Source organism: Desmodus rotundus, chromosome 6 (assembly GCF_022682495.2).
Source record: "Desmodus rotundus isolate HL8 chromosome 6, HLdesRot8A.1, whole genome shotgun sequence".
In the NCBI taxonomy this organism is placed as follows: domain Eukaryota; kingdom Metazoa; phylum Chordata; class Mammalia; order Chiroptera; family Phyllostomidae; genus Desmodus; species Desmodus rotundus.
The window spans coordinates 159,918,895-159,945,762 of NC_071392.1; the positions used below are offsets into that span (position 1 = coordinate 159,918,895).

A 26,868-nucleotide genomic window follows, 5' to 3' on the forward strand; every position below is an offset into this window, starting at 1 on the left:
AAAATTCAGCAAAAATGGAAGTGAGGGGGCGCTGCTGTTGGAAGCGGGACCTGGGACAGGGCCCTCACTTTTCTAACAGAAGAAAGCTGTGTGTTGGCAGAGCCTGGGGCTCGTTCCACAGGTGAGGGGGTCCGGAGCCAGGTCTTAAAGGGCACACAGCGTTCCGAGGCCTCCAGGCCAAACAGGGTGCTCCCGGGCCGTTCGCTCGCCTGCTCACTCACTCACTCATTCACTCATCCCTGCCGCAGTTCCTGCATCGTCAGATGAGAGATCAGACCCTCAAAACTTCAAGAAATTTCAGTTGGTGCTGTTTGTATACATTTTTTGGGGGGAAGCATAGTCACAACTTCTAGATGTGTGGCCTTGGCCAGACGTGCGTGCTCTTTACGAACCGCAGACAGAAAACACCCAGCCACTGCGATGCGGAGGGTGGGCGCGTGCAGCCGGCCCTCCAAACGGAGGGAGGGACAGAGCATCCTCGGGCCGCTGTCCTGCCGCAGAACCATGGTTCACACATGAGACAGCACATCAGGAATCTCCTATTCTATTTTTACTGCGAAATCTGCACTGGCCAAGGGCATGTGGTCTGGAAAACTCTGTCCTCTCTGACGGCTTGGCTGCACAGGAAGGGCGCTGGGCCCAGAGCAGAGCTCTCGCAGCCGCCACGGGCCCCCGAGATGCTGGGAAGGGCCCGGAGCCCGAACGCTTGTCTGTTTATCACCCGGTCAACTGTTAAGAGGCTGCAGGAGGTGGGCCGGCTGTGTGCCTGGTTCGGGAGGTGCTTTCAGGGGACTCTTGTCTGAGCCGAGCGCAGAGGTTGTGTGCCAGGCAGGCGGGGGCCAGGTGGGAAGTGGGGCTGTGGGCCTGACCCAGGGCAGGGAGTCTGGCTGGAGGAACAGCCCCCCCCCTGCACCCTCCGGGGTGGGGCCCGGCCGCAGGCCACAGACGGACAGAGATCCAAGACAGATCGAAGCTTCCTGAGTCACCCTGGAGGCTGGTCCCACAGCCCTCAAGGACCCTCTGACCTGCAGAGCCGGGTGAACGGGAGGGCGACCCAGCAGTGGCTGGGGGTGTCTGTCAGGCTCGGCGGGAGCCAACAGGACCCTGTCCTCCCAAGATCTCCAGGCTTCTTTCACGCCTTGGTGGCAAGTGCAGGGGTTCCTGCATGAGCCCCTGTCAGAGGGCAGCCCGTCCAGCGGGTCCATGAGATGCCCGGGCAGGATGAGGCAGGTAGAAATCCAGACTGGCTTTGGAAAGGGGGGCCCCCATGTGTCGCAGGGACCCCTATGGAGTCCCACGCCAGGGGGCGGAGTCTCCTCAGGTGGAACGTGGCAATGGTAGGGACAGCTCTGCAGAGCTGGTCACAGGGACATCGGTTCAGCAGCTCCACTCCCGGCCCCCCAGCCCCCGCCCCCACCACTGCATCTCCTACTTTCAAAAGCAGAGGGCCGGGCGGTTCTCACCTCTGGACAAACAAAGAGAGAGAACAGTTTCTGCCTGCTCGCAGCACCGCGTTCTGCTCTGAGGCAAGGAAGGTAGCGCCCTTCACTGGCTCCGCCTTGGGCCGGTGTCTCTGTGGCGACAGTGTCCCCTGGCTCAGGAGCAGGCCAGGGCTGCTCGGAGGGGCCGGACGAGCTGGACGAGTGTGTCCACCACACACGCATGTGTGCACGCACACGCTTGCCTATGTGAAGAAGCACGTGTGCACACACACGTGCCCAGAACACACATGGTTACATGTAACACACGCTTTGTGCCTGCAGCTGTTTTGGACGCTCCCGACTCCCGGGAGCCGATGGGACCACCAGCTGCCCCTCAGGAAACGCTTTTCCTGAGGGCGAGGACGCGTCCGGGGAGGAGAGTGGCCGGCTGGAGGTCACGGCGAGGCGGTGAGAGATGAGATGAACCTGAGTGTAGGCCGCTGCCCAGCCCTTCCCTGCCTACGGGGGTGGACACAGACCCCGGAGGAATCCCTTCCTCCCCCCCGGGGGCACGGCAGGGAACGCCGCAGACCCCAGGGAGGTGAGGGACAGGTGGCTGCTGTGACTACAGACCTTGGTCTCGTGTCCACTTGCTTATTTCTCGAGATACTGACCACGCCCCTGGTGCTCAGCTAAGGCAGAGGATGGCCGCCCACCTCACAGGCCCCCAGAGCTCAGGCCAGGGCAGCGATGTTGAGGGCAGGGGTCACTGCCTGGAATCAATACCAGGCTCAACGCTTGCTCCCCGGTGACCTGGGCAGCCGGCGTCCCTGTCCCATGGTGGGTGGACATCAGAGTGGATGAGGCTGGAGTGGAGCCCAGAGCATTGCAGGCCCCTGAGCACTTTCCTCTGTCCTTCCTGTCACCTGTGTCTGCGTGCACACAGGTGTCACCACCCTGGCCAGGATGGTCCAGGCGGTTCCCGCATGGCCCTCAGGGCCCCGAGCCTGGCCAGGGTCTTCCAGAAAGGAGAGTAGGGGATCTCTTCCCAAATCCACATTCCTCCTGGTAACAGGGCTCAGCAGGGTGGACCCACTCAGGAAGCTCCCCACTCTCTGTGGTCTCTCTGAGTGACGTGGTTTTAGGGAGCCGTGCTGGGAAGTGACAGCCTCCCTCTTCCCCTCCCTCGAACAATGGCAAAAGCAGGGCCGGTGGGTGGACAGGTGTGTGCCGCACCGCCTGGTCCGTCAGCCCCGTCGGATGGGCACCCCGCAGGGAGGATGCCGAGGAGCCTCAGGATGAGCCACACAGCGAAGACCTGGCGTGTGGTGTCTAGCCTGGTTCTGGTCCCCACCGGTGCTTTTGTCCCCCAGGAGGCCTGGGAGGGAGGGGACCCTTCCTCTGTGCCCCCGACCTTGGGTCAGGGTGTCACCCTCACAGACTCAGGAGGAAACTCTTTAGGGGTGAGGGGGGAGCATGCGTGCCCTGTAGGAAACGGTGAGCAGGAGGAAAGAGTCCCCGGCCGTGACCAGCGGCCTTCACGTCCACGGGGAGCTGCGGCTCAACCCCAACCCCACGGTCCCGGCTCCAGCCGCAGGCAGCTGCCAGGTGCCTGTGTTCCAACCTGGTGGGGGCGCTCTGACTGCTGGGGCAGGCTGCTGTGGCCAAAGCCCGGGAGGGAGGAAATGGCTGTGGGTACAGGTCTCTGGGCCACCAGGACTGCGGTCCGGACCCAGGCTGGGTGCCTAGAAGACCCCTTCCGTCTGCATGTCTGCGGCCCCTCTGGGCGTCCAAGTGGGAGTGGGTGGAGCCAGGCGGCCCCCTGCAGCCCCCAGGGAGGAGCTCCAGGCTCTCTAACTGGTCGTGGGGGTGGAGACCAGCAGGGCCCGCACAGCCCGACTTCCCCAGGGGCTGGGCATCAGGGGTCAGCACAGCGAGCTGCAGGGCACCCTGGGCCCCTGGCTGGAGCTCTAGGCGGCCCCAGGTTAGAGGGCTGGGGTGTAAAGCCCATGTTCAGGCCTCTGAGGGTCACACCGTCCGAGTCCCCTTTTGTCCTGTGGGTTCCCTGCTCTCGACTTGGTGTGGCACCCAGAGACCGAGAACCTCAGAGCAGCTCTCCCAAACGCGGCCATGGTCAGCATGTGGCTCATAAAGACTCAGCTCACCTTCGCTCCGAGCCTCCAGCCACAGCTGCCCCCACACCCTGGCCATCAAGGGTCCAGGCCCAGGCAGATGGGGCTGCGGTACTGCCAGGGCACCCGCTTCCCCGCGGCCAGCAGCTCTCCCCAACCCCTGGGGACGTCCGGGCTGTGAGGGAGGGCGGAGGCTCACCCTGCATCCCCCCCTCCCTGCCCCCCTGCTCTCTCCCTGGAACCACATTGCTTTGAGAACATTTCTGTGGAACAAAGAGTGTATTTGTCACATTCTATTAGAGAGGGTGGGCTTGCGGCAGGTGGAGGGGTGAAACCAGCCACTGCCTTCCTGACCCCTGCGGCCTCGCCCGCCCCTGGCTCTCAGAACCAGTTTCCTTATCTGTTTAACGGGAGCAGTCCCACCTGGCAGGGAGCTGCGGGCACCTCGGAGATAATGGGCCATAAAGGGCCTGCGCAGGCTTGGCACACAGCTGTGCCGCGGCCCTGAGAGCCGCCTTTGTGCTCCTGGCTGAGGTGTCTTATCTCCCCGGGGCCTGGAGCGAGGCCAGCAGGGCTCATCCCCTCAGCTAGCCCGCACCACCCAGTCACATTGACCGGGCCTGGGCCCGGGGGCCCCTGCTGGCTTCCGTGGTGGCCCGGTGCAGGGCTGGGGCTGCAGGAATGCCACCCATCTCCCCGGCCTGGGGCCGACCCCCACCTCTGATGGGCCACCTGCAGCCTCAGAGGGCCGCCCCGAGGGCCGGCTGTCAGCACGGGAGAGGCCGCCTGTCCCCACAAGACCGGGCATGTGCTGAGAGCCACATCCGGAATTCGCGGGAGCAGCTCTGGCGCAGCTGCAGCCCCTGTCTCCTCTTGTCCAGGAATGCCCTCCGCCTCCCCTCCTGACATCGGCTGCTCCCCTTGCGTCGGGCACAGGGGTCTGGGGCGGGGATGCAGTCCTCTGTTCGGCCCGCTGGGCAGTGTCTGCAGCAGGACCTGTGGCCACCGAAGGGGCGTGGGAAGAGGACCACAGGGTCTGTGGCACGTCCCCCTTCTGAGTGCAGCCCCTCGTCTCGCACACGGAGGGGAGGCCTTCGCGTCTGGAACAACATCCGAGCCGAATGCAGCACAACCGGGTCCCTCAGGGGCTGGGGCCTGTCGGGGCCCGCAGGCCCGGGACCAGGCGGAGCAGTGGCAGTGTCCTGCGGGCCACAGGCGAGGGACACTGGCTGGGTGCACAGCACCAGGGCTCACCGGGAGACTCTGCCTGTGACATGCACCTCGTGGGTCACCGGTGGCCGAGGGGGGTCTGTGTGGGGCATGGAGCGTCTCCTTTCCTTTCCACCCTCCAGGTGACCCCCAGGGCCTGGCCGGGGAGGGACACCCAGCTGGCAGACCAGACAGGGGTCTGGTAGACGCATGGAAAAATGGGACCATGCAGGGAAATCATTCTCAAACGGGGTGACTCTGGACTCCCTGTGGAGCTCGGAAGAGGCAGCCCTGGGCTCTGTGCAGAGGTGCCAACTGAGCGGGTCCAGGTGGGCCCAGCGGTCCCTGTGTGGCTGCTCTGCTCTGGCCGTGGGGCTGCGGGACACTCACTGTCGCCCTCTCCCAGTGGGCCAGCCCTGCACCCCTTGGGACCTTCTCTCCAGGACAAGTGGAAGGAGAACCATGCCAGGACTCCCGCCCCGGCTCTGAGGGTGGCCCTGTCCCTCTCTGGGCCTCAGTTTCCCTGCCTTCTCAATGAGACGCTCTCCAAAGCCACTCCTCCCCAAAGCCCTAGTCTGTGCTGAAGCTGCCCTGGGAGGACGCTCGTGGGACCCAGCACCGGCAGTTGGCCTGTGGGCCTGAAACCCTCTCCGCCCGGCAGGGGCACTTCTGGGACCATTAAAGCCACAGTCTCGCAGGCAGAGGCGGAGAGTCCAACACTATGGAATTAGGAGACTGAGTTGCACTCGAAGGCGTAAAAGGAGTGTGGAGACAACCGCAAAGCAGACCGACCCGCACGCCAGGAAAGGAAGGTCCAGGCTGGAAACAGCCCCCAGCCGGGGTGACTGGGCAGGCCCCGGACGTGGACACCGGGCCGGTGACTTCACACAGAGGAAACCAGAGGTGACCGGCCTCGTTAGTAATCAGGAAAAGCCTCTTCGGGCACAATGAGCGGTGGTTACTCACCAGCAGGCCGGCCAAAGTTTAGAGAGTCCAACCCCACGGCCGGCTGGAGAGGGCGCCAGAACCCGCCCTCCTGCCCGGCAGCGGTCACTTGCTGCCCACGTTTTAGAGAGGCCCAGTGCGTGCACCCAGACCCGGCGGCTGCCCCCGCTCATGGGCTCAGGACTCAGGTGGGGCCGTTCGTGCAAACACGCCGCACTGCGCGAGGCTGGAGCAGCCTGTTGGCTTCGGCAGCCTCCAGGGACACCCAGCCATCGGAGGAAGACTTCGTCCTTCAGGAGTTAGGAGACGGGCAAAGCTAACACAGGACAGGAGGGGCAGGGCAAGAGAGGGGACAGGCCGCTGCCACCTCTTCACCCAGGGCGCAGACACGGGGTCCCCTGCGTGTGGGCCACGCACACTCCACACACACGGGCTGAATCCACTCTGCTGTGGGCACACTATAGTCCCCAGTTTTAGAAAACGGAACTTTAAGACAGAGAGGAGTGGATTCCATTCAGGGTGGGGACGGGGCTGCCAGCCCCTCTTCTCCTGTGCCCCGACCCAGCTGTGGTCCCCCAGCTGCTGGCTGGAGCACTCGGTCCCAAGTTCATCCTTCCTGCCTCCCTCCCTCCCTTCCCCCCGAGAGCTTTGACCAGTGACAGGCATGCGGGCAACCCCAGGTCCCATCTGCAAGGGGCAGGGGCTCAGTGGAAAGGCAGCCAGGGGGCCTGGGGGTGCGGCTGTGCCCTGCAGGGAGAGCACAGCTCCCGACGTGGTGTGGCCACCCAGCCTCGCCCGCCCCACCCTAGGCCCTCAGGGACCCCATTGTGCCCGGCGGGCACAGGGGAGGCTGTGGGTGGGACCAAGACCCCTGGGCTGCCAGGACACGTTAGCAAGACACAACGACAAGAACATCCCCAGAACCCATGGCTCTTTCGTGTAATTCTTTAACAGGTAAGGACAGTAGAAATCATCCCCACAGAGCAAAATCCACACAACTGAACTGGCCGTAGTCAGCTGTGCTTCGGACACTAAGTTGAGAGAATTGTGCAAAATCTGACCCAGAAAGAGCAGTTATTGGTGTCTGCAAAGCCGGGCGGTGGGTGAGGCAGGGGCCTGTGAGTGACCTGTTGACCTCTCTGTGGTTTACACCGGGTTTCCGTGTCCTGGCCCCCAAGGGCCCCCTTGTGGGAAGATATAATCATAAGAACTGACCTGAGCAAGTGCCAATGAGTGAAACATAATTTTCTTGTAAAATTGAAATGGAAGAGAAATAATTTCTATGAATAGAATTTCAGTAAAATGAAAAAAAGTTAATTAGGAACTGTTTGCTTTCAAGGTTAAACAACAGACCCAGGGTTCGGATCGGATGAAGGGTATTAGCTCTGGGAAGTCCTTTTTCTTGTCAAACAGTAAGTAACCAGTGAAAGCAAGGGTACGGTGAAGTAGTTCTGTGCTCGCATGCCCTTGGGGTGCCCAGGGCTGCACTCCTCGCGCCGTGCACACCCGCCCCCTTGCTCAGGGCTGGCTCTCTCACTGGAACCTGTCTCCCCCTCACAAAGGAGCCGGGTCCTTGGGGGTCGAGGACCTGGGCTGACCCAGGCCCCAGCCTGCTGCTCCCTGACGTCGTCGGCCGAACTTCCAAATCCCTAGCGGTGTCCCTGTGTGCGAGCCTGGGGAGTGGTTTTCTTCCTAGGAATGTGTCCGTGTCATTTAAAGTTGCCATTTCAATATTCACATAAAATACAGCCGTATTATCCTGTATTATATGAGGTAATCACACTGACACGTTATGTAATAGAACCATGCTGGTGCGTATTGTGTGATATTGTAATAGTGTCATTTCGTTGGCATGGGCGACAATCACAAGGCCTGTGAGGAACCTGGTGCCCCCAGACTTCCAGCCCCTCCCCTCAGGGCCTCTGGGTTGTGGCTCTCAGCCTGTCCCAGGGGGTCACCTGCCCTCAGGGCTCCGGGAAGCTCCTGAAGAGCTCACATCAGGGTCAGGGGCAGTCTCCCCTGCCCCCTGGGAGGCGTCCTCAGGCAGTTTCCTTTGCTCTCTCTTGGGGGAGCCCGGCCAGCCCCGCTCTGAGGGCCTGGTTTCTGTGGGCCCAGACTAGATGGGTCTGGGCCCCGAGGACTGACCCCAGCGTGCCTTCCACCTCCTGTGTGGCCTCAAGGCGGGCTATGCTCTCGGCTAGGGGTTGGTGGCCACCTGGGGTCCCTCCTGGAGTTTGGAGAGACCCTGCCCTCAGCCAGCAGCTCTGTCGTGGGGGAGGCAGCAGTGCTTCTCTGCAGTGGGGTTTTGGAGGGCGCGGTCTGCTGCGGGGAGGGCCGGGGCCTCGCTGACCTACCCCTGCACCTGGAGATGCTCGCTCAGGAGGCTGAGCCGCGCCCACCACTGCAGCCCCCCACCCCCACCCCGCCGTCCACAAGAGACCCAGGGCTCTGCCCACTGCCCTCTGTCCTTGTCTGCCACTTGCGCGCCATCTGAGTAACTGTCCCTAGACGCACATGTCTGGAGAGCAGGGACAGGGTCTGTCTGGGCCCCAGGGCTGGTCCTGGTGTCTGTGTCACCCCTGGGAGGGCCTGTGAGGCCAGGGCCTGGGACCGTCTGGGGATGGGGCCTGGCCTCCCTCGAGGGGCTGGCCTCTCCCCGGCCCACCAGGAATGATTAGTGCCACCTCCCCTGAGCTCTTTGTTTCTCTTGGGCCAGGGGTGGGGGGGCGGGGGGGGGCACCGTTGTCCTCCCCTCCCCCCTTGCAGCTCCCCGCAAATGCCTGTCTTATCTCTCCCAGGCCTCCCTGGTTCCAGCTCTATTTGTTCTGACATTAGGTGGGGTTTATCTCCTGTTCTTGGTGTGTCAATAAAACCTCAGACACTGTGGGGGAGTCTCTCTGGGGTTCTGGGGCCCTCGAGGGCAGGTGGGGGGCTCACTTCTCCCCACTGGCACACCCTGGGCACACCTGCACAGCTCTGCCTTGCTCAGGGCGCAGGTGCCAGGGCACAGAGGCCCCTTCATCCACCCGCCTGCCTGATTTCCGATCGGGGACAGGATGACACCTGTCCGTCCGTCCTCACGGCTCAGCCCGGCGCTGCCGGCCCATGGCCCTCCACTTGCCCGGTCCAGGCTGCACTTGCTACCTGAGCCTTGGACCACAGGGTTTGCTCTTTGTTTTCCAAAGAGAATTTTCTGGGAAGACCTCCCCACCCCCTTCTTCCTTGAGGGGGCCTGTTTGCAGCATGTGCGGGATGGGATTTGGGAATGGCAGCTCAACCCCCTGCCGGCCCAGTGCCCAGGCCCCGGAGGGGAAGCCCCAGAGCAGAGAAGCCCGCAACCCCCACCTCCCTGCCACCTGAGCCAGAGCAGAGGGGCCAGAACGCGGCAGGTGTCGCTGGAGGTGTGACCAGACGCCTCGTGAGGCTGGAAACCTAAATATTGGTAGCAGTCGGGAGACCTCAGTGATCTCTGCCAGAGGTGATGTCACCAGCACCTGTTTCGGGGCAGGGCCGTGGCAACATGTGACTGTCCCCCTGCACCGCAGAGGGAAGCCGATAGGGCCCCGGGGATAAGGACAAAGCGCGAGGCTGGCAGGGTGTGTGCCGAGCTGGGGCCCCGGGCCGGCCTGGCCAGCAGACACCGGACCAAACAGAGCTGCCCTGGGCCTCTGGAACTTATCTTGAGTCAATAGCAGGCTGGCGGCTGTGGAGGCCGTGAGGAGGCCAGGAGACAAGGCTGGCATTCAGGCCCACGGCCGGGTGTCCGAGGGGTCCAGCTGCTCTGCAGCCGGGGCTGGGCTGGGCTCGTACCCCTGCCCGCCGAACTGCTCTCCCCACTGGTCCAGGAAGGCCTGGCTGCCCAGAGAGAGCCTTGTGCTGAGCAGCCCCCAGAGCTGGGCAGGGAGAGGCCGCCAGCCTCGGGCAGCCCCACAGGTGGCTGTTCTTGGCCCTCTGGGCAGGATGTGGGTGATAACGCCTGCGGCTGCAGGATGCTGGCCCCACTGGGCAGCAACAGCTTCCTGGAGAAAACAGTGGAGGGTCAAAGGGAGCTGGAGAGTCCCCAGACTGAGTGAGAGCCGTAAGCAGCTACCCCAGCCCCCAGCCCCCAGCAGCCTGGAGCCCCCGGTGCCGTGAGAACAGGGCCACCGAGGGTCTCTGGGTGCAGATGACATCTCTGCAGCCTGCACACCGGGCCCCGTCCCGCCTCCTCAGCAGCTCTGGGCCGGCGCCTCTCAAATGCCGCATGTTCAGGGAGAGCCCAGGGTCTAGTTCAAACACCACTCCCGAGTCAGGAGCCTGAGGGCAGCCCAGGGCTCTGCATCCCCCGAGCTCCTGGGTGACGACGAAGCTGCTGGCCTGGGACCCCGTCTGAGCAGCCGAGCTGGAGAAGACAGTGGTGGGTGGTCATTTCTCAGTGTGGGCTTCATGCGAAGGGCCCGGGGTGTCCAGAGGTGACGAAGTGATGAGCTGGCCCTCTGGAGCTGGAGGGGTGGCCTGGAGGGACATGGGTGCACGCAAGAGTAGCCACCGCACCAGCTGGGTCACACGGGTTAAGCAGGTGGCTCCTGCAGACCCTTGGGTGGGACAGGGGCCTCTTCCCTGCACGGGTGGATGCGCTTGAGAGTGTGGGTGTGAGACTCCCCAGACCGGACGCCCCGAGCATTCACACCCCTGCGCCTCCACGTGAACCGTCTCAGTCCGCTCTGGCTGCCGCAGCGGGAACACCGCAGTCTGGGGGCTTATTCCCCACGGACAGTTGGTCTCAGATGGGGGGCTGGAGGTCACCTTTGGGGACACGGGACCATCCCTGCTGTGGCACACTGGGAAGCCCCCTCGGGGCGGGGGGCAGCTCTGGTCCTTGACTGTCCAGGGGAGGGTGCTGGCCTGGCTCCGCCGCTCTGGCCCATCCCGGAGCCCAGGCAGCCCCTCACGCAGCGGCCGGTCTGGAGCAGAGCCCCTGTGCCCAGCGTGGAGCCCGGGAAGCCGGGACGCTGAATCATGCGTCTGCCGGTGCCTGTCAGCTCCCCTGCCAGCTCAGGCTAATTACTCAATTTGCACTAATTCTCGTGCCATTAATACACGCTGCCTGAAATAACGTTGCCTAGAAAACGACCTCGTCTGCGACACTATTTTTATCACTTTTTGAGGAAAGAAGAGAGTCACACTGTCAGTGTTTCCAGCTGTTTCCCGTTTCTTCCCTTTTATTTGCTCCGTTTGGCGCTACACGTAGAGAGGGGGATTCTGGGAGGACGTGGAAGGGGTGTCGGCCTCTCCGCCTGCTTTCACTGGACACCGAATCCCTCCAGCAAGCCCGCCTCTGTGGACAAGCCCCGTCCCCAGGGGTGAGCTGGCCCGGAACCCTCGACCGACAGGGAAAGGGAGCGGCAGCGAGTGTCTGATGCTCCGTTCCTTGGCCACTTGGTGCCACCAGTGTGTCATCCCCCCTCACAGGAGGTGCCCACGGCCACAGCAGTCAGCCGGTGAGGCGCCCACCCTCTCGCGCTTCCTGAGATGTCCTCCTAGGCACCCAGGTGAGGGAGCAGAGCTGTGCTTCCTGATACACTTCCCTGCTGTGTGCGGGTGTGAGTGTGCATCTGTGTGTGAGAGCGTGAGTGCACCTGTGTGTGTGTCTGGCCGGAGGACCCCTGTGTGCACACTCGTGTGTCTGCGTTCCATGCGCGACCTGGCAGCCCTGTGGGCGGGACACCTGCGCCCACGTGCGTATGGGCGGGGCTGGGAGGTGGGACAGGATTTCCTGGAGACGGGCCGGTGAGCACGGGGCGGTCTCCATTGTCATGTCAACCAAATATTTTCCGCCCCCACGCCCGGGAGCCTCAGGAGCGGGCTGTCTCCTCGCGGCTCCCAAACCCCCACCAGACTTCCAAACCGCTAGGCAGATTTCGAGTCCCTTTTTTAGCAGCTGAATGAAAAAAAGTAAGCAAACACAAATCTGATCCCAGGCCGCCTCCTCTTCTGGAGAATTTAATGTCTGAGCTTTGATCTGATACCAGAACCCGGAGGACTTGTTATTTCTAAATAATGAGCTGAATGTTTGTGCTCCAACCCTGAACTTTTCTGGTTTGGGGAAAAACATGACTTTCCACAGACGGCCTTTGATGTGGCCAGTGGTGGTGTCCACACGGGGATGAAAAGGCCTTTCAGGAGGCCGGTGGGAGGGGCAGCCAGCCTGGGCTGGGGCTCGCCCGCTGGACTGGGGGCTCATCCACAGCATGGTCCCGCCTGGGAGTGTGGGTGGCGGCGGGAGGGGCCAGGTGGACCCATCCCTCCCTTTTGGGGTTCCTGCACTCTCTGAGCTCCACCTACAAGGTGGGCATGGACTTCTGGCCATTTGGGGGTGCCTCCCGAGACTGGGACAGACAGGGAGTCAGGATGAACCTTGGACCCCACTGCTGTGGTGTGGGCGCACCCCTACAGGGACTCCTTTGGAGCAAGTCCTCCTAACTGAGCGTCTCAGGCAAGGTCGGGGGCTAGAGACAGGGTGGCAGCCGAGGGGCTGGTGATGGCCTTGTGGCACCCTTGGGAGAAGTAGAGGAAGGCGCCCTTGTGGGGGGACACAGGCCTGCAGGCAAAGGGCCGGGCGTGGTGCAGCCTCCTGGGCAGGCAGAGGTGGGTGGGCCTGGCGCCTCGCCCTGTGCCCCTCAGCTGGGCCCATAGCCTCCCTCCCTTCCTCTGTGGCGGTCCAAGGCCAGGTCGGGCGCTCAGGCCAGGGAGACCCTGCGTCTTCCTGCAGAACACAGGTCCTTTGCTCCTGACCCTGGGCTGTGGCCCGGGGGACGATGGTCCCAGGTCAGGGCTGGGGTGGTGTCTCACCAGGGAGTGGCTGATTTCACCCTTCGGACAACATCTCCACGGAAAGTTCCCACAAGCAGCGACAGGCACCCTCGCCAGAGGCCACGAGGCGAGCATCGCCTGTCCTCGGGCCGGTGACTGCCGTCCTGGCAGAATGGGGACCAGGCCAGCGGAGGCCTCTGCCCGGGGTCTCCGGACATGTCTGAGGCATGCCTGGCCTCGGCACTGTCTGCATAACGTGTCTCAGGCGGGGACCCACGGATCCTCGACCCCGAGTCATGGGGTGGGATCCTCTCCTGGGCCTGAGTAGGATCGGCATGCACTTAAAAAAGGGAATGAAATCATTTAATGAGCCGGTAATGCAGTCACGTGACTCCAAATCCCCGGCAGGTTGGGAAACAGCAAGGAACTCCGTGGGAAAGCGTAACAACAAGCTCGGCCATGGCTGTGTGTCGCTGTGAGTCCACCGTCGGGGACTCTCGGTGCTGGAGACGGGCCAGGAACGGGGCGCCACGGACTCTGCGAAGCAGCGGGCTTCACAGCGGCTCTGCAAGTCCGAAATAAGCTGAGAAAAGAGGTTTACTTTATTTATTTATTTTCACTGTCTGCTGAGGACATTTTCCCATTGCTTTTAGAGGCAGGGAGAGAAACATCGACATTGCCTCCCGTACTCTCCCCACCTGGGGATCGAACTTGCAGCCTGGGTATGTGCCCTCATGGGGAGGGAATCCGACCTGTGACCTTTGGGTCTGTGGGATAATGTTTCCGGGCCACGCCGGCCAGGGCAATGGGTTCATGTTTAAAAAGTGGGGGCTGTGCAGGACACTGTTGTCGTCCTCAGGAAGCTGGGTTTTGGCTTCTGCATCACAGGTGTGGTGTCTCCGGGGTTGCGAAGCTGGGAGGGAGGGGGAGGCGGTGGAGGCTGATGATGGAGTGATGGGTCGGAGCAGCGCTGTTCGGGGTGAGAGTTCCGCCCCAAATGAGAGGCCAGCTGGGCCTCAAGGCGTTAATGGTGAGTCCCTCCATCCATGAGTCTAGAGTTGAGGGGTGGGGTCCTTCAGAGGTCCCTGTGGAGGCAGAGGTGTGAGCCAGGGCCACCAGCTTGACCTCAGCGTCCGTCACGCAGCACCCAGCGGGGCTGCTCAGAGGTCTCCTCACTGGGGTCTTCCCCCGGAGGGCCTGGCTGCACGAGGAGCTGGCCCCCCATTGTCTCCTGACTCCCAGGGGTGTGCTGCATTGCTCTGGTCCCCAGCGTCACTCTGCCCACTTTCAGAGGCTCCTGCTCCCGGTGGGACTTGCCTCGGGGAAGCTCCCATCTCTGGGGTCTGTGGGACCTTCAAGTCCTGGGCCTTGGCCCCCTGGCCGCCTCCACGGCTGGCTGGTGCCTCGACCTCTCCTCCAGGTTCTCACCTGGTCCTGTGTGCCCCATGTCTGCTGGGTGCACGACCCACCGCTGTCCTGTGCCTGTCTGTTATGAACCCCTCCCCGTCACCTCACACTGTCCATCGGCCCCCTGATTGGTCCGGGAGCCAGTGCACCAGGCGCTGTGCTGACCACCGGGCACTTGGAGCCTGTGGTCTCGCTAGGACAACAAACGCAGGAGCGACTTATGACCACTGCTGTGGATGGACACTGACGGGTGCTGAGGGGGGGACAGCAGGAGATGACAGAAGGCAGTGTTCCCCTAGAGAAGAGGAGGGGTCCCCTCTGGGGAGGTGACACAGGCCGAGAAGCAAAGGACCTGAAGGGGCCGCAGTGTGGAGAGGGGATGGAAGAGCATGCAGGCGGAGGGAACAGAATGGACAAAGGCTCTGGGCTGCAGGATGTGGGCCCGGGGACGACTGCGGCCGCCGCGGCTGTCAGCTGCTGCTGAGTGACGAAGTGTCCCCGGCCCCACGGCTCAAAGCGACCAGGGTCCTTCCAGGGCCCGGCACAAAGCCGTCCGTGTGGAGTGCAGAGGCCAGACCCGCCCGGGGCAGCCACTGCAGCTGGGGGCAGGCGAGCGCTTCATTCTCTCTCTCTCTGCTCTGGCTGCTTCTCCACGTGGCCTCCCGTGTGGGCCATCTCGGGCTTCCTCACAGCATGGCGGCCCTGGGCACCCAGACACCAACACAGCAGCTTGGGGCTGCGAGTGTCCGTCCCCAGAGGACCAGGGTGTGGCCAGCTGCCTTTCCGGACCCCCAAGCCTCAGACCACGGTGGCGTTTCTGCCGCCGGCCCACAGCCCAGCCCCGACGCCTCCTTCCTGAAGTCCTCTAGTTGGAAGAGTCACAGACGGTGGCGGTCCTGAAGAAGGGCGACAGGCCACCTGGCGTGTCTGTGAAGGTCAGGGCAGCACACAGCAGGGGTGGGAGGCCCACAGGCAGCCCAGCCACATACAGGCACCTGCGCAAAGCCCATGGCTTACAGATAACCGCGGTCTCCCTGAGGCCTCGCGTCGGCCAATCAGATAGGGTTGCCCCCGAGTTACTGTGTTGGGAAATGACCTCATAACATTACAGCTAGTTACTGATTAATTTTGTTTAATGTGGGAGTCTGCACAATTTTTAATAAGGGCTACTTTGTAATCCCAGGCCAACGGCATATTCCAGAATCATGAGGTGCATCTCAGGGCATTTGAAAGGCACAGGACACAAGGCTGGTCTGGCTCGCCCGGCTGGGGCTGGGGCTGGGGCTGTGGCTGCGGCTGGGGCTCCAGCTGCTGTGAACCAACACCTTAGGAGCTCTGGTCCCTGACGACGCAGAGTTAGGCAGCTCTCAGGCCTGCTGCGGTTTCTCCGCAGACCTCCAGTCTGGAGGTTTGCTTGCCTTCCACCGAGAGGCGGAGGCTTCAGCCTGCACATTCTGCAGGGTTAGAACAGCGAAAATAAATACAGAGAAAACACCAGCCTCCAAAGCAGGGGAAGGTCCCCATGGCCGGCCGTTGCAGCCCAGCTGCCGTCCTTCACAGAGTTGCTGTGTGACCTGCCCCCAGAGCAGGCCTTGCTTCTGGGCAGTGGGCACCCTGGGAGGTCCTCAGGGGCGTGCAGTGGGGACCAGCTTGCTGGTGGGCAGGTAGCAGCAGGCAGGGGCCGCCCAGGCCCGGAGTGTGAGGGAAGACAGGCCCAAAGGCCCACAGACTAGGGGAAGCACACCCGCAGGGAGGCACTGGGCTGCGGGAATCAGAAGAGCTGATGGAGCTGCCCGACCCAGAGCGGGGACCAGCTCCCAGTGCTGAGGCCCCTGAGGGGGCCATGCCCACTCTGCAGATGTGGAGAACAAGGCAGGGGTGGGCTTTTGGGGTCATGCAGCTAGCAAACGGCCAAGTTGGGTCACAACCCCAGGGATCTGTCACTCAGCACAGGAGGCAGCTGCTCCCAGAAAGGAGACCCTGACAGCTGGGCGTGTGACAGAGAGTGGCAGAGGGAGTCTGCTCCCAGGATGGACAGCAGGGACAAGCGAGGGGTCTTGCTGACTTTGAAATGGGCTCCACCTAGCATGCCCGTCTGGGTTACCTGCGCCTTTCACGTGAGCTCTTTGCAGAAACCCGACCATAACACACGGCCGTCCGAGCCATGGAGGTCGGGTCAGTCCATCGGGGGATGGAGCCAGGCGTGGGCGGGTGGACCTGCTCCACAGCACGTGCCAGCTCTCCCAGGCGCCCCTTGCTTCGCGCGAGGCGGTGTTTGGCTTCTCCTGCGAGCAGGTTCTAGCATGTTCCTGGTTCCCTCATTAAGTAGTGAGTTCAGTAACCCTTTGACACATTTCATGTGTACGGTAGTCATAACTTAGCACTTAGAAGTGAGCCTTCAATGCCCTTTCCGTCATGCGAGGGAGGGGAGTGCCGGGAGGCTGGGGAGCCAGGAGAGGGGCTGGAACGTGGCGCCCAGGGCCTCCCCCCAGCATGTGAGTCTGGTGTGTCCTCGTGGATCCCTCAAAGGGGCACCCGGGGGACCAGTTTGGGACTTTCCCAGGGCCCCGGCATGGGGTCTGAGCAAGACCCCTCCTCAGACAGGCTGGGAGTGAATCCAAGACTGGGCTCGAGTTCACCCAGAGACCTGAAGGGTGTTTGCATGGAAGGGGGCGAGTGGGGGCAAACAGGAGCTGCACAGGGAGGTCAGAAACCTGTGTCCGCTCGTCAGGGTCTGTCCCCTTAGGTGGCGCCGGACAGCTGTGCTCCAGGCCCCCCCCCACTCGCCCGGCACGGGGGTGGGGGGGAGGGAAGGGGGAGGATCTTGGCAGGTGGGCCAGAGCCCACGCACCAGGGGCTGAGGTGGTGTCAGCGGCGAGGCGGGGTCATGCTTCTCAGCTCAGGCCTGAGCGGACCTGTGTCCAGGAGGGTGACCTGCAGTGGCCCATGGAGGTGTCCACGGGGGGGGCCAGTAAACCCACGGGTCCCTGCCTGGGCCAGCTGGCGCCAGCCCACCCTCCGACCCCTTCCTCTGTCTGTGCGCAGGTGTCGCCCCTGGTGACCCAAGCTGTCCCGCGACGATTAAGTGACTGGCTGTCAGGTGCTCAGAACAGACCTGGCCGGTGAGAAGGCCGCTCTCCTAGCAGAGACCCGCCTGCCGCCCGTCCAGGCTCCAGCATCCACCATATCGATTCCATTTCAGGGTGATGCCTGGAAGCCCCTGGACCCCAAAGCGGGGCGCCGGGCAGTCGGCGGGGGCGGGGCCTGAGTGGTGGGGCGGGGCCTGAGCCTCCCCTCCCAGCGCGTCCTGGTCGCCTGTGCCCAGCGTTCTGCTGCCACCTGGTGGCACAGCGTGTGTGTGCGCCCTGTGGGCCTCACCTGCAGGTGCGGCGGGGGTGGGGGCGTGGGCAGAGCGCAGGAGCTCGGGGCGCGCTGAGACAGCGGTGGGGTTGTTGCTGGGGGGCTGCTGACTGGGACGCAGAGGCGTTTGAGTGGAGACGTGAAGGGAGACAGGAGTGGAGCACATTCCCAAATGTCCTGGGGCAGGAACAGCCAGGAGGCCTGTGTGGCTGGAGCCCAAAGAGTTGGGGGGGGGGCGGGTTGGAGAAAGTGGGGTGACGGGGGACAGACCCCACCTCGCGGTGAGGCGCTGAGGTGAGCTTCATTTTAGGTGCTTGAGAAGCCTGACAGGGGGTGGAGGGGGCAGAACAGGGGGCATTGGTGTCGTTCCCTAAGCCCCCCTGTGTTGCAGGTTAGAAAATGGTGGGAGGGGGCGGGAGGCAGGTGTGACACTCCCTGCCTTCAGGTGAGCTGCGTGACAACTGGATGGAGGGGGGGGAAGGGCTGGAGGAAGGAGTGGCCCTGGGGCTGAAGGCAGGTAGGATCAAGGCCAACTGCCAGGTGTCAGGTCCAAACCACACACAGGTGTGATGGGAACAGGGCCAGGTGACGTTTTTACAGGGCCCCACTTGCTGAGCTTCGTGTCACATTGCACGCGCTATCTCGGTCACTTAGCGCAATAAGCAGGGTGTTCCCGGCCTTATCTCGCTTGATTGGCAAACAGCCTGTGAGTCGGGCCCACGGGCCAGGTTCAGACAGAGGGAGGCTGCAGCCGGGAGGCGGACCCGCTCGGTTTCTGCGGCAGGGGTGCCGCCCAGGAGTGCCTGTGTGTGCGTGCAGGTTGAAAGTAAGATGCAATCCACGTGACGTACATTCGCTATTCTCCAGCATACAGTTCCACGTTTTAGTATATTCCCAATGTCAAACAGCCATCACCACTGCCTCATTCCAGAATGTTTCCATTGTCTTGAGAAGAAGCCTCTTTCCCACGGGTGGTCAGCCCCCATGGCCAGCTCCCACCCACCCTTGGCCACCACTCATGTGCTTCCTGTCTCTGTGGATCTGCTGTTCTGCACACCCCATACAAGTGGCATCGCACCACCCATGCCCTTTGTGGCCGGCTCCTCTCACTGAGCAGGTCTCCCAGGCTCGGCCCTGCTGCAGCGTGGGCCGGTGCTCCATCGCTTTCTTCAGCTGAGTAATGCTTTTCCTCCACGTGTGGACGTGGTGCACTGTGCTCACCCAGCCTCTCCACTGGTGGGCATTCCGGTTGCTTCCACGTTTTGGCTGTTGTGAATAACACTACTATGAACATTTGTGTGCAGGAAGGAGGGAGGGAGGGAGGGCAGGGGGGTGGGCGTCTCCCACAGAGACTGAGAGATGATCACGGACAGAAAGAACTCCCTAGGATGCAACGCAGGAAGAAGGGACTTGACCCCAGAGGGAAGGAGTGAGGTCGAGGTCCAACGGTGAGGGGAGGAAAGGGCCGGCACCTGGAGCCCAGTCCTCAGGCACTTACTGTGTGGGATGCTAGGAAGGACAGTGGGAGTCGGGGTGATGAGACCAGGATGGAACTCGAATCAGTCGTGGTACTTAATTGCCACCAACACGTGTTCTCTGGCTCAGTTGGGCAGAAAACACACTCATGGAAGAATAATCCTCGGGAGCCCCGGCTCTGAGGATGCCCTGGGAGCAAAGCCCAGCGGCATCTCCCCGTGCACCGATGGCTTTGGGACGGAGCCTCTCAGCAGGGTGTGCTGGTTTTCTGAGGACGGTTCCTTGTTGTGTGGGACAGTCTAGTTTGTGACCAAATGTCTGGCACCCCCAGTCGGCACACAACACTGCCAATACCCTCCCGTGCTGTGTGAGGACCAAACTTGGCACCGGGGGTGGGGGTGGCACCAGCGCTGGCCCACTCGCGATTTTGCTGCACTTGCCCTGGGGACGGCCACCGGCCACTGTGCTCAGCAGAAGGCAGGCCCCCCACACACTGTGGATCACTTACAGACCTGATAAGAGAGCGGTGCCCCGGTGTAGTGGAAAGCCCACCCGTGCGGGTGATCGGGAGCGTTCTTTCCAGGCTGCTACGAAGGCAGAAGCCGTGATGTCTGGCTCAGCAAGGCCAGGTGTTCAGAGACGCTGCGGCTACCAGCCCAGCTCTCGGCTTTGCATCTTCAGCCGAGGAACGGGGACTTCTGGGCGCAATTCTGCGCTCTGAGCCCACATCCCTGTTATTACACGGACAGAGCAAAACATACTCACCTTCGCCCTGAATGGCCCACCGGCAGTCTTGGGGTTCCCAGGCCCCTGGGGCTCCAGGTGGGAGCAGAACACGGGCCCTCTCCCCTCAGGGGCTGTACTTACAGGGACGTCGTGCGGGTTGCTCACTGTTAGAATGAGACACTTGTGCTGGAGGACTGGCAGGGCCCTGCCCCAAATTACCTCTCAATCAGCGTTAAAAGGCATTTGACATTTCCCTTTGATTTATGTACTAACCTTTCCTCACCGCGGGCTGGTTGCGTCCCTCAGCAGCTGCGGCGGCTGCTTGGAGAGCCCTTCTGGCTGTGCCCCCCCACTGAGCCCTCCTGGAAACGGGGCTCCCCGTGGAGAGCCTGAGACCCCCACCACCATCTGCCCCAGGAGATGGTCCACCTGCAAGCTCACAGGTGTCCTGCTTTGCACACGTTTCTTGGCACGGAACAGACTGGAAAAGAGGTTTGCGTTGAGGTCTGGTCACACACACGTGTGACTGTCCCCTGTCCAGCCTTTTCCATAGAGCCAGTGTGAGGGCTGGAAGTGGGGTGCCCAGAGCACCGGACCTGGTGGGGCGGCTCCCAGGCAGGGAGGGTGTAGCCGGTTCAGGGGGCTGGGCTCCTGGGGCCAGGCCACCCCCTGTGGAGACTCTGTGAGCCCTGCACCCGCCTCACTGTGCCGTCTGTGCAGACCAAGGCCCCTCAGCCAGTCTCCTGGCCGACGTCCAGCACGGTCAGCGACCTCAACAGAACACAGAGGGAAAACCATTCCAGTCTGTCCAGGAACTGCAGACGCACGTGGCCCTGCTCGGTGTCTGGAACACCCTGCTCTGGGCCCCAGGCTTCTTGGGAGGCGGGGATGTGCCTGAGATCCACTCACCCTGCCTGCACGCAGGGCCAGCTGCAGTCCCAGAATAGGGGGATGCCTTTGGGGGGTGGGGCCCGGCCCCGCCCTGCCCGCAGAGTGCACTCGTCTCTGCTCAGGCGTACCTGCCCCCCAGGATGGCCATGCCAGGGGCCCCAGCCCAGACCCAGCCACACAGAGTCCCCAAGGACAGAGTATGCCAGGATGTGCCTGGTGCTGGGCACTTGGCTGCACCTTCCTGGCAGGCAGACACTTTCTCAGAGGCCCCACCAAGCGGGTGCGCCTGGCCTGGACCCATGTCTTTGGGGAGGCCACAGCTGTTCCCCACCCCGAATGAACTAGCCCCTGAGTGTGGGGAGCCCCAGGTCTTGCCCCCTCGGTGCCTCGCTGGGGAACAGAGTTCCTTGTTTGCCTTTCCCAGGCTCGGTGGCCCAAAGCACCTGCCCCCGTCACAGGAGCACAGACAAGTGGCCGTTGGGGACCTGCCCCGTTTGCCGAGGCTCTCAGGCGCTGAGATGGGCCCAGGACACATGGTCTGGGGCAGGCCCCTGTCCACTTTAAGGGACGGAGACATTAAACAAGGGATCGCAGGAATGCAGACCAATACCGCTCGCAATCTGGACCCAGGGGACCCCCGTGAGCGTGTTAAGACAGAGCGGGTCTGAACTGTCTTCTTCTTGCCCCAAACTTAGGAAGAAAGGCATGGTATTCCGTGGTGCGCTGGAGCACGCTTTCCCAGCCGTCAGTCTGGAGCCTGGGAGCCAACTGGATTTTAGGGGCTCGGGTGCCAAGGACGGGCTGCTGTGGTGGACTCTGGGTGTGAGGGCACCAGCCCGCCCTGCAGAGCCAATGGGTGGGCGTGCTGAGCCGGTGGATATAAAAACAGTGCTGCGAAGACAATAACCTGGGGATGGCAGGCAGGTGTGAGGGGACGGGCCCAGGTCCAGGCCCTGTCCCCTCCTAGGCGAGTCGAGGGAGGTTTGCCATCCCATGAGGCCCTCTCGCGGTGCCGCATCCCACACACGCTGCCGGGGAAGCGGAGCAAAGCTCCAGTGCTCCCACCCAGGTTCCTTTTCTTTGTGAAACGGCGCAACTGTGTGGCTGCTGTTGATCACGGGCCCGCAGGGCTGGCTGCAGCTGAGAGCACGCACCCCTGACTTGGACCTGGCCCGTCGTCGCCTTGAGCTGGTGGAGTGCGATGCTCCCACAGAAGCACACGGGGCGTCAGTCTGGCCGTGGCGGCGGCCTGGCGAGCTGAGCCTTCGGTTCTGAGGAACCGGTTTCTCCAGCAAAGCCGTGTCGGGCCCGTTTACGTGCCACACAGGTGGCCTTTTTAACTGGATGAAAACACGCAATTTTACACGTTTATGAATTGTTCATGTGGCTGAAGACAAAATCAAATTACAGGTAATAGACTGTATGTGCTTCCCCTTTAAATAATTAGGTGAGGGCAGCTCTCTAAGCTGATGCTGTGGGGGGCACTGTGGACCCCCAAAGGGTGGCCGGAGGCATCATGGCCACACGAGGTCCACATCCTCATTTCATTCCGGGATTGGAGGCTCCAAATGCTCAGGGGTTGAATGGTGGCCACAGCCAGTGGGCAGAGAGGTCCAGGGGTCTGATTACCCCACCCTCAGCCAGGCACTGGGAATCGGGGAGCGGCCGAGGACCCCCCCCCTCTGCTCCAACAGGCCCTAGGAGCCTCGGTCCTCTTCTGTGAGGGGGAGCTGGTGTCTGCCCATCTCCCCCTCACAGGGCTGCTGGAGCCACAGGAGGAGGTGGGGGAGACGCTGTGGAGAAGCACCCATGTTTTGAGACCTCATGAGGGGCTCCAACGAGGACTTTGGCCCTGGGGAGACAAGGGTGACCACTCCATGACACCCTCAGCACCTGCGCCTTGGGTTCCTGAACTCCATGTGCCAGGCCCAGGATGGGACAGGTTCGCTAACAAGGCTTGGGGACAAGAGCAGAGGTTGTGGCGGGTGTGTGCTTGGTAAGTCAGCTGGTTTGAAGGCCACATTAACCAGGATAACGCGCCTGGAATTCGGGAGGTGATTGTCCCACAGGTGTTCTGGGGCAAAGTGACACAGGCATTTCAGCAGTGAAAGAAATGGGGGCTTTCGCCCGGACTGGGGGCTGGGAGGGCAGCCTGGGGCCCTCTCATGCACTTCTCCCTTCCGGCACCTCCAGCCCAGCATGCTGGCCCTCCTCTCTTCTGCGAGCCCCTGCCCCTGCCCGTCCTAGGGGGCTGCCTGAACACAGTCCAAGCTGGTTGTTGTGCCCATCCCGAGGGCTTGCAAGTCTGTGTGTGCTCAGTGGTGGCTTCATTGCCTGTGTCGGGAACACAGTCAATGCCTCAGGTTCATGGCTGCGCCCCAGCACCAAGCGCAGCTCACGGCACCCGGCGTGGCTCACACATGTTCAATTGACTGGATGAACACACAACCCAAATGTGCTCAGTGAAGGGAGGAAAGAGTTTGAAGAGACAGGCGGCCTTTCTGCTGCCCTTGGGGAGACCGGGGGCCAAGGACAGCAGCTCTGTGTGGGAGGAAGTGTCCGACCTGGTGTTGCCCATGGAGAAGGGCCTCCCAGGGAGGAGGAGACCCACCCGAGGCTGGTTTGCACTCACACACCTGCCCACACTTCCCACCCTCCTTCCTGGCCCTGCACGGGTGGGACCCCTCCCTCCCCAACAGGGGTCAGGGCCGTCCTGGCTCCAGCTGCCTCCAGCTCCCAGGGACGGCCCTCCCTTGAACCAGCCTCTGCGAGCAGGGACACCCCACAGTCCCCAGGAGGCTCGGGAGAGGGGTTCGGGGCCCAGGTGCGGCCAAGCCCGGGAACTGCGCTCCACACGACAGCCGTCGCCCAGCGTCCTCGCTAACTCGGCGCGGCAGCGCCTCCCGACTTTGTTAATGGAACCTGGTGATCCATGACCGCGCGTGGCAGACGTCTGCTCGGGGTGATGTGGCGGCAATGCACACATCGGTGATCAATCAGCGGATTTGCAAGAGAGGCATAAAGTATTTAATTATAATTGCGCTGAAAAGTCGGCGTGGCGGCAGCGGCATTTGAATAGGTCAGCACCAGCCCTCACCCCGCTGTGTTGCGTGGTATTAAATGCCACTCACGGGAAGGGCTGGGAGCCCTTCCGAAGTCGCAGGATATCACACGCTGGCAAATTGAAAATGTCCCTTCGCTCTTAGAAACATGATTGATATCCTCTGCAAAACAAATGTTACACCTTGTAGTGCACGGGTCTCGCCGCTGGGGCCGCCGCCCAGCTCACAGGCAGCCTGGTGGGCTCCGCCCTGGAACGCGGGCGGGTGAACAGCACCCCACCTCCCCCCCCAGGCCGTGGTCCCCGAGATCGTCTCTTCAGAGCAGAGGGTTTTCTGTTCTTAATCAGGCCTCCCTCGCCAAGGAAATGCAGGCAGAGAGCAAGAACCGGGAAGACAAAACGCACGTTGTATTTGCTCAGTTGAGAGCAGAAAAATAGACCTCCGGATGCTCTAGAGGCCACTTACTTGTGAACAACGCACCATCCAAACTACACCCGGCGTCGTTTAAAACAATGCCGTTAGCACAGCCGACAAAGGGAATAAATAAGAGGAACGCAGACAGACACACGGCTCACAGCCACAGCGTGCGCGCGCACTCCCGCAGCCGCCCGGCCCTCGGCGCTGCCTCCGCTGTGGCCTGCGGACTGAGAGGCAGCTCCCGGCGGGGCCCAGCGCCACGTCCGGCGGGCAGCTAGCTCCCAGCAGTCTGGCAGCTGTCACTCCCGAGGGAGAGGCACCCCTGTGACAGGCCTGCGTCCTGCTCTCCGGAGGCCTGTGTGAGGCAGAGGCTGCAGCTCGCAGGCTGGGCCAGACCGAGGGGGGCAGGTGGGAGGGGTGTGGGCCCATTGCCGGCGCGGACCCCCAGTGAGGCCCAGGCAGGCACGGCATTTCTAAGGATCGGCCTCCCCTTCTTCTCCGACAATGGAAGGAGCGCGCGAAGTCTCTATGTACAGGGTGAGGGAGGCATCTCGCCAGCCAGTGAAAGGTCTTCCGAGCCAGAAATGCAGCCGGCCCAGCGCGGTCCTGTGCGTGATCCGCCTGCCTCGCTGCCCGCCCAGCCCGTTTTGCAGAGTTCGATGACGCAACTGCACGTTCCCTGGCAAAAGAGCAGCCTCTTTGGGTGTGTTTTTGCCGTTTACACAGCTAGGCAGTCCGTGTCACCTAGTGAGTGAGATTGGGGGCAATTCACACTGCTGCCCCGGCGAAGTCACCGATAGCCACCAACTCCGCCAAAGGAGGCTCGTGAAAAACGATACGATCGTTCAAATAGTTTCACTGTGCACAACTGTGTTCCTTAAAAAATGCCCACCTCTATATGGCAATTAAATAATTTACATTTACGAATGGAAGTGCCGCCTCTGAGGCTCAGAATCACGCACACCTCCCAGGGGGGTGGGGTTTGTCCCTGCTGTGGGTGTGACCAGGTGCGTGGAACCGGAATAGGAGCTCACTCCTCTTAGAAGAATCGAGGTGAGCTCTGCCTCCACGTTGTCCCAAACTGGGACCCCTGTTTCCTCCTCCCTCCCACCCTCTCTGCTTCCTTCTCTCTTCCCTGTAGAAAAAAGTGCACGGACTTCCTGAACCACACGAGATGTGTTTGTCACTTCCACAGGCGCAACCCTTAACAGCGGCACGGTCAGAACGGGAGTGGGGGTGGGCAACAGCCACAGGTCGATTAGGGTCCGACTTCCGAGTTGGCGCTTCGTCGTCACTTTCACCTGTAAGGAAGAGGCCCACCAGTGTCCCTGACTGTCCCGGCACACACAGGCAGCTCCCGGGCGTGGCCATCGGCGACGATGACCCTGAGCCTGTGCTCTCAGTCCCCGTGCAGGACTTCCCTGCAACTCTAGAGCAAACCCCAAGCGAGACAGGCAGCCTGTGGGGTGTCCTGCAGGGGCGCCTTGTTCTGCAAGGGTGAGCTGCGGCCTGCCGCTGACCAGCTTCCCCTCCAGCCCAGGCTGGTTTCAGACTCAGCGTGAGCTGCTAGTTTGTCCGATGCTGCAAAACCTAGCTTCTTGGATTGATGCAAGACCGAAATCACCCAGGAGACCCCTGGCTGCTTGGGTGCCAGCCCCCCAAGGAGCAAACAGCCTCAGCACTCCCTCACATTGTCCAAAAGTGGAGGTTCACCTGCTGGGCCTCCTGCCTACCAGGCGGCAGCGGGGCCCCAGGAAAAGGGTCAGGGGAGGAGAGGATGTAGTCGATGCTGAACTTGATGTCCCTGTGAGGCTCCTTGCCCAGGGCAGCGGGGTTGGCGGGGGGCAGTGGCTCCTGGTGAAGGGCCAGGGATCCCGTGGCAATGGCTGGCTCCTGCGGACCAGGGGGACCCTGGGTGCACCCTGCGCATGCCCCCGTGGCCCCCTCATGCTTGGCTCCCCGCCGGCGCCGGCGCCGCCGGTAGTTGCCATCTTCAAAGAGGTCCAGCAGCGACTCACAGCCACCAGCGAATGTCCAGTAGTTGCCCTTCCCCTTCCCGTGGCCCTCGGTCCTTGGCACCTGTGCAAGTGACCAGCGAGGGGGGCTCAGCACTGGGCTGCGCCCACCCCCACACACCCCTCCCCTCATCGTGGCTCACAGAGAGCACAGGGTAGTCCCCGTCGGGGGCCGGTGGCCTTGCTCCTGGAGCAGATGGGGGAAGCCCAGTTTGCTAAGAATGACCTTTCCCATGCCTCCTGCGCGCCCCTGCCCCCCGCAATGACTTGACCCAGGTGTGCCCAAGCCGGGGACGCTCAGGGGCGCATGGGGGGGCTCACTTTGATGAAGCAGCTGTTCAGGGACAGGTTGTGGCGGATGGAGTTCTGCCAGGCGCGCTGGTTGGCGCGGTAGTAGGGGAACTTGCGCATGATGAAGTCGTAGATGCCAGACAGGGTCACCCTGCCCGCGGGGCTCTGCTGAATGGCCATGGCGATCAGCGCGATGTAGCTGCAAACCGGGACGCGTCAGGCCAGGGGCGGAGCGCAGCGCCCCGAGCGAGTTCCGAGTGTCCTCCCGCCAGCCCTTCCCAGGCGCCCGGATCTTCTCCACAGAGGACCCGGACGCCTGGCACGTTGGAAGGGGGGAGCAGAGACAAGGAGTTGTTCCGGGAGTGGCCCCTGGAGCTCCCTGCTCCTGGCCTCCTCCTGACCCCAGAACCTCTGGCTCCCAGTTCTTGAGCTCCCCACCCCCGCTCCCCCCATCCGTAAACGTGTGGACAGAGATGTCCCTTTTGTGAGCTCCGTCCGAGAGAAGGAAGCCCTCCCTCCCTCCGTCCCAGGCGGGTTCCGGGTCTCCGAGTGCCCTGCGGAGGGTGCCCTGACCCCGCGGTCACCTGTACGCCGGCCGCGTGAGCCGCTTTTCCTCGTCCGAGCTGCCCGCGGGGTAGTCGTCGGCGTCGTAATTGAAGCAATTATAGGGATACTGCGAGCTGTCAAACATCGTGTCGCGCGCGGCGCTGCCGCCTCCACCGCG

General features: G+C 62.5%; 1 protein-coding gene across 1 annotated transcript; it reads right to left on the bottom strand.

Annotated features, from left to right (window-relative positions):
• Window positions 1-9,450: 9,450 nt before the first annotated feature.
• FOXL3 (forkhead box L3) lies at window positions 9,451-26,835 on the bottom strand. Its single transcript, XM_045184950.2, has 5 exons — window positions 26,729-26,835; window positions 26,175-26,343; window positions 25,529-25,917; window positions 9,854-10,088; window positions 9,451-9,726 (listed from the first exon to the last, which is right to left on the bottom strand). The coding sequence occupies exons 1-5, from the start codon at window positions 26,833-26,835 to the stop codon at window positions 9,451-9,453; spliced, it is 1,176 nt and encodes a 391-aa protein (XP_045040885.2).
• Window positions 26,836-26,868: the final 33 nt, after the last annotated feature.

Bases quoted from the DNA above. Each gene is read 5' to 3' on its own strand.
- FOXL3 (XM_045184950.2), bottom strand. From the start codon at position 26,835: ATGTTTGACAGCTCGCAGTATCCCTATAATTGCTTCAATTACGACGCC. The intron at 25,918-26,174 runs GTGAGCCCCCCC...TCACTTGCACAG, and splicing joins TGAACAGCTGCTTCATCAAA to GTGCCAAGGACCGAGGGCCA. The intron at 10,089-25,528 runs GTGAGGGAGTGC...TGTCTTCTCCAG, and splicing joins AACCTCCACTTTTGGACAAT to CTCGGCTGCTCAGACGGGGT.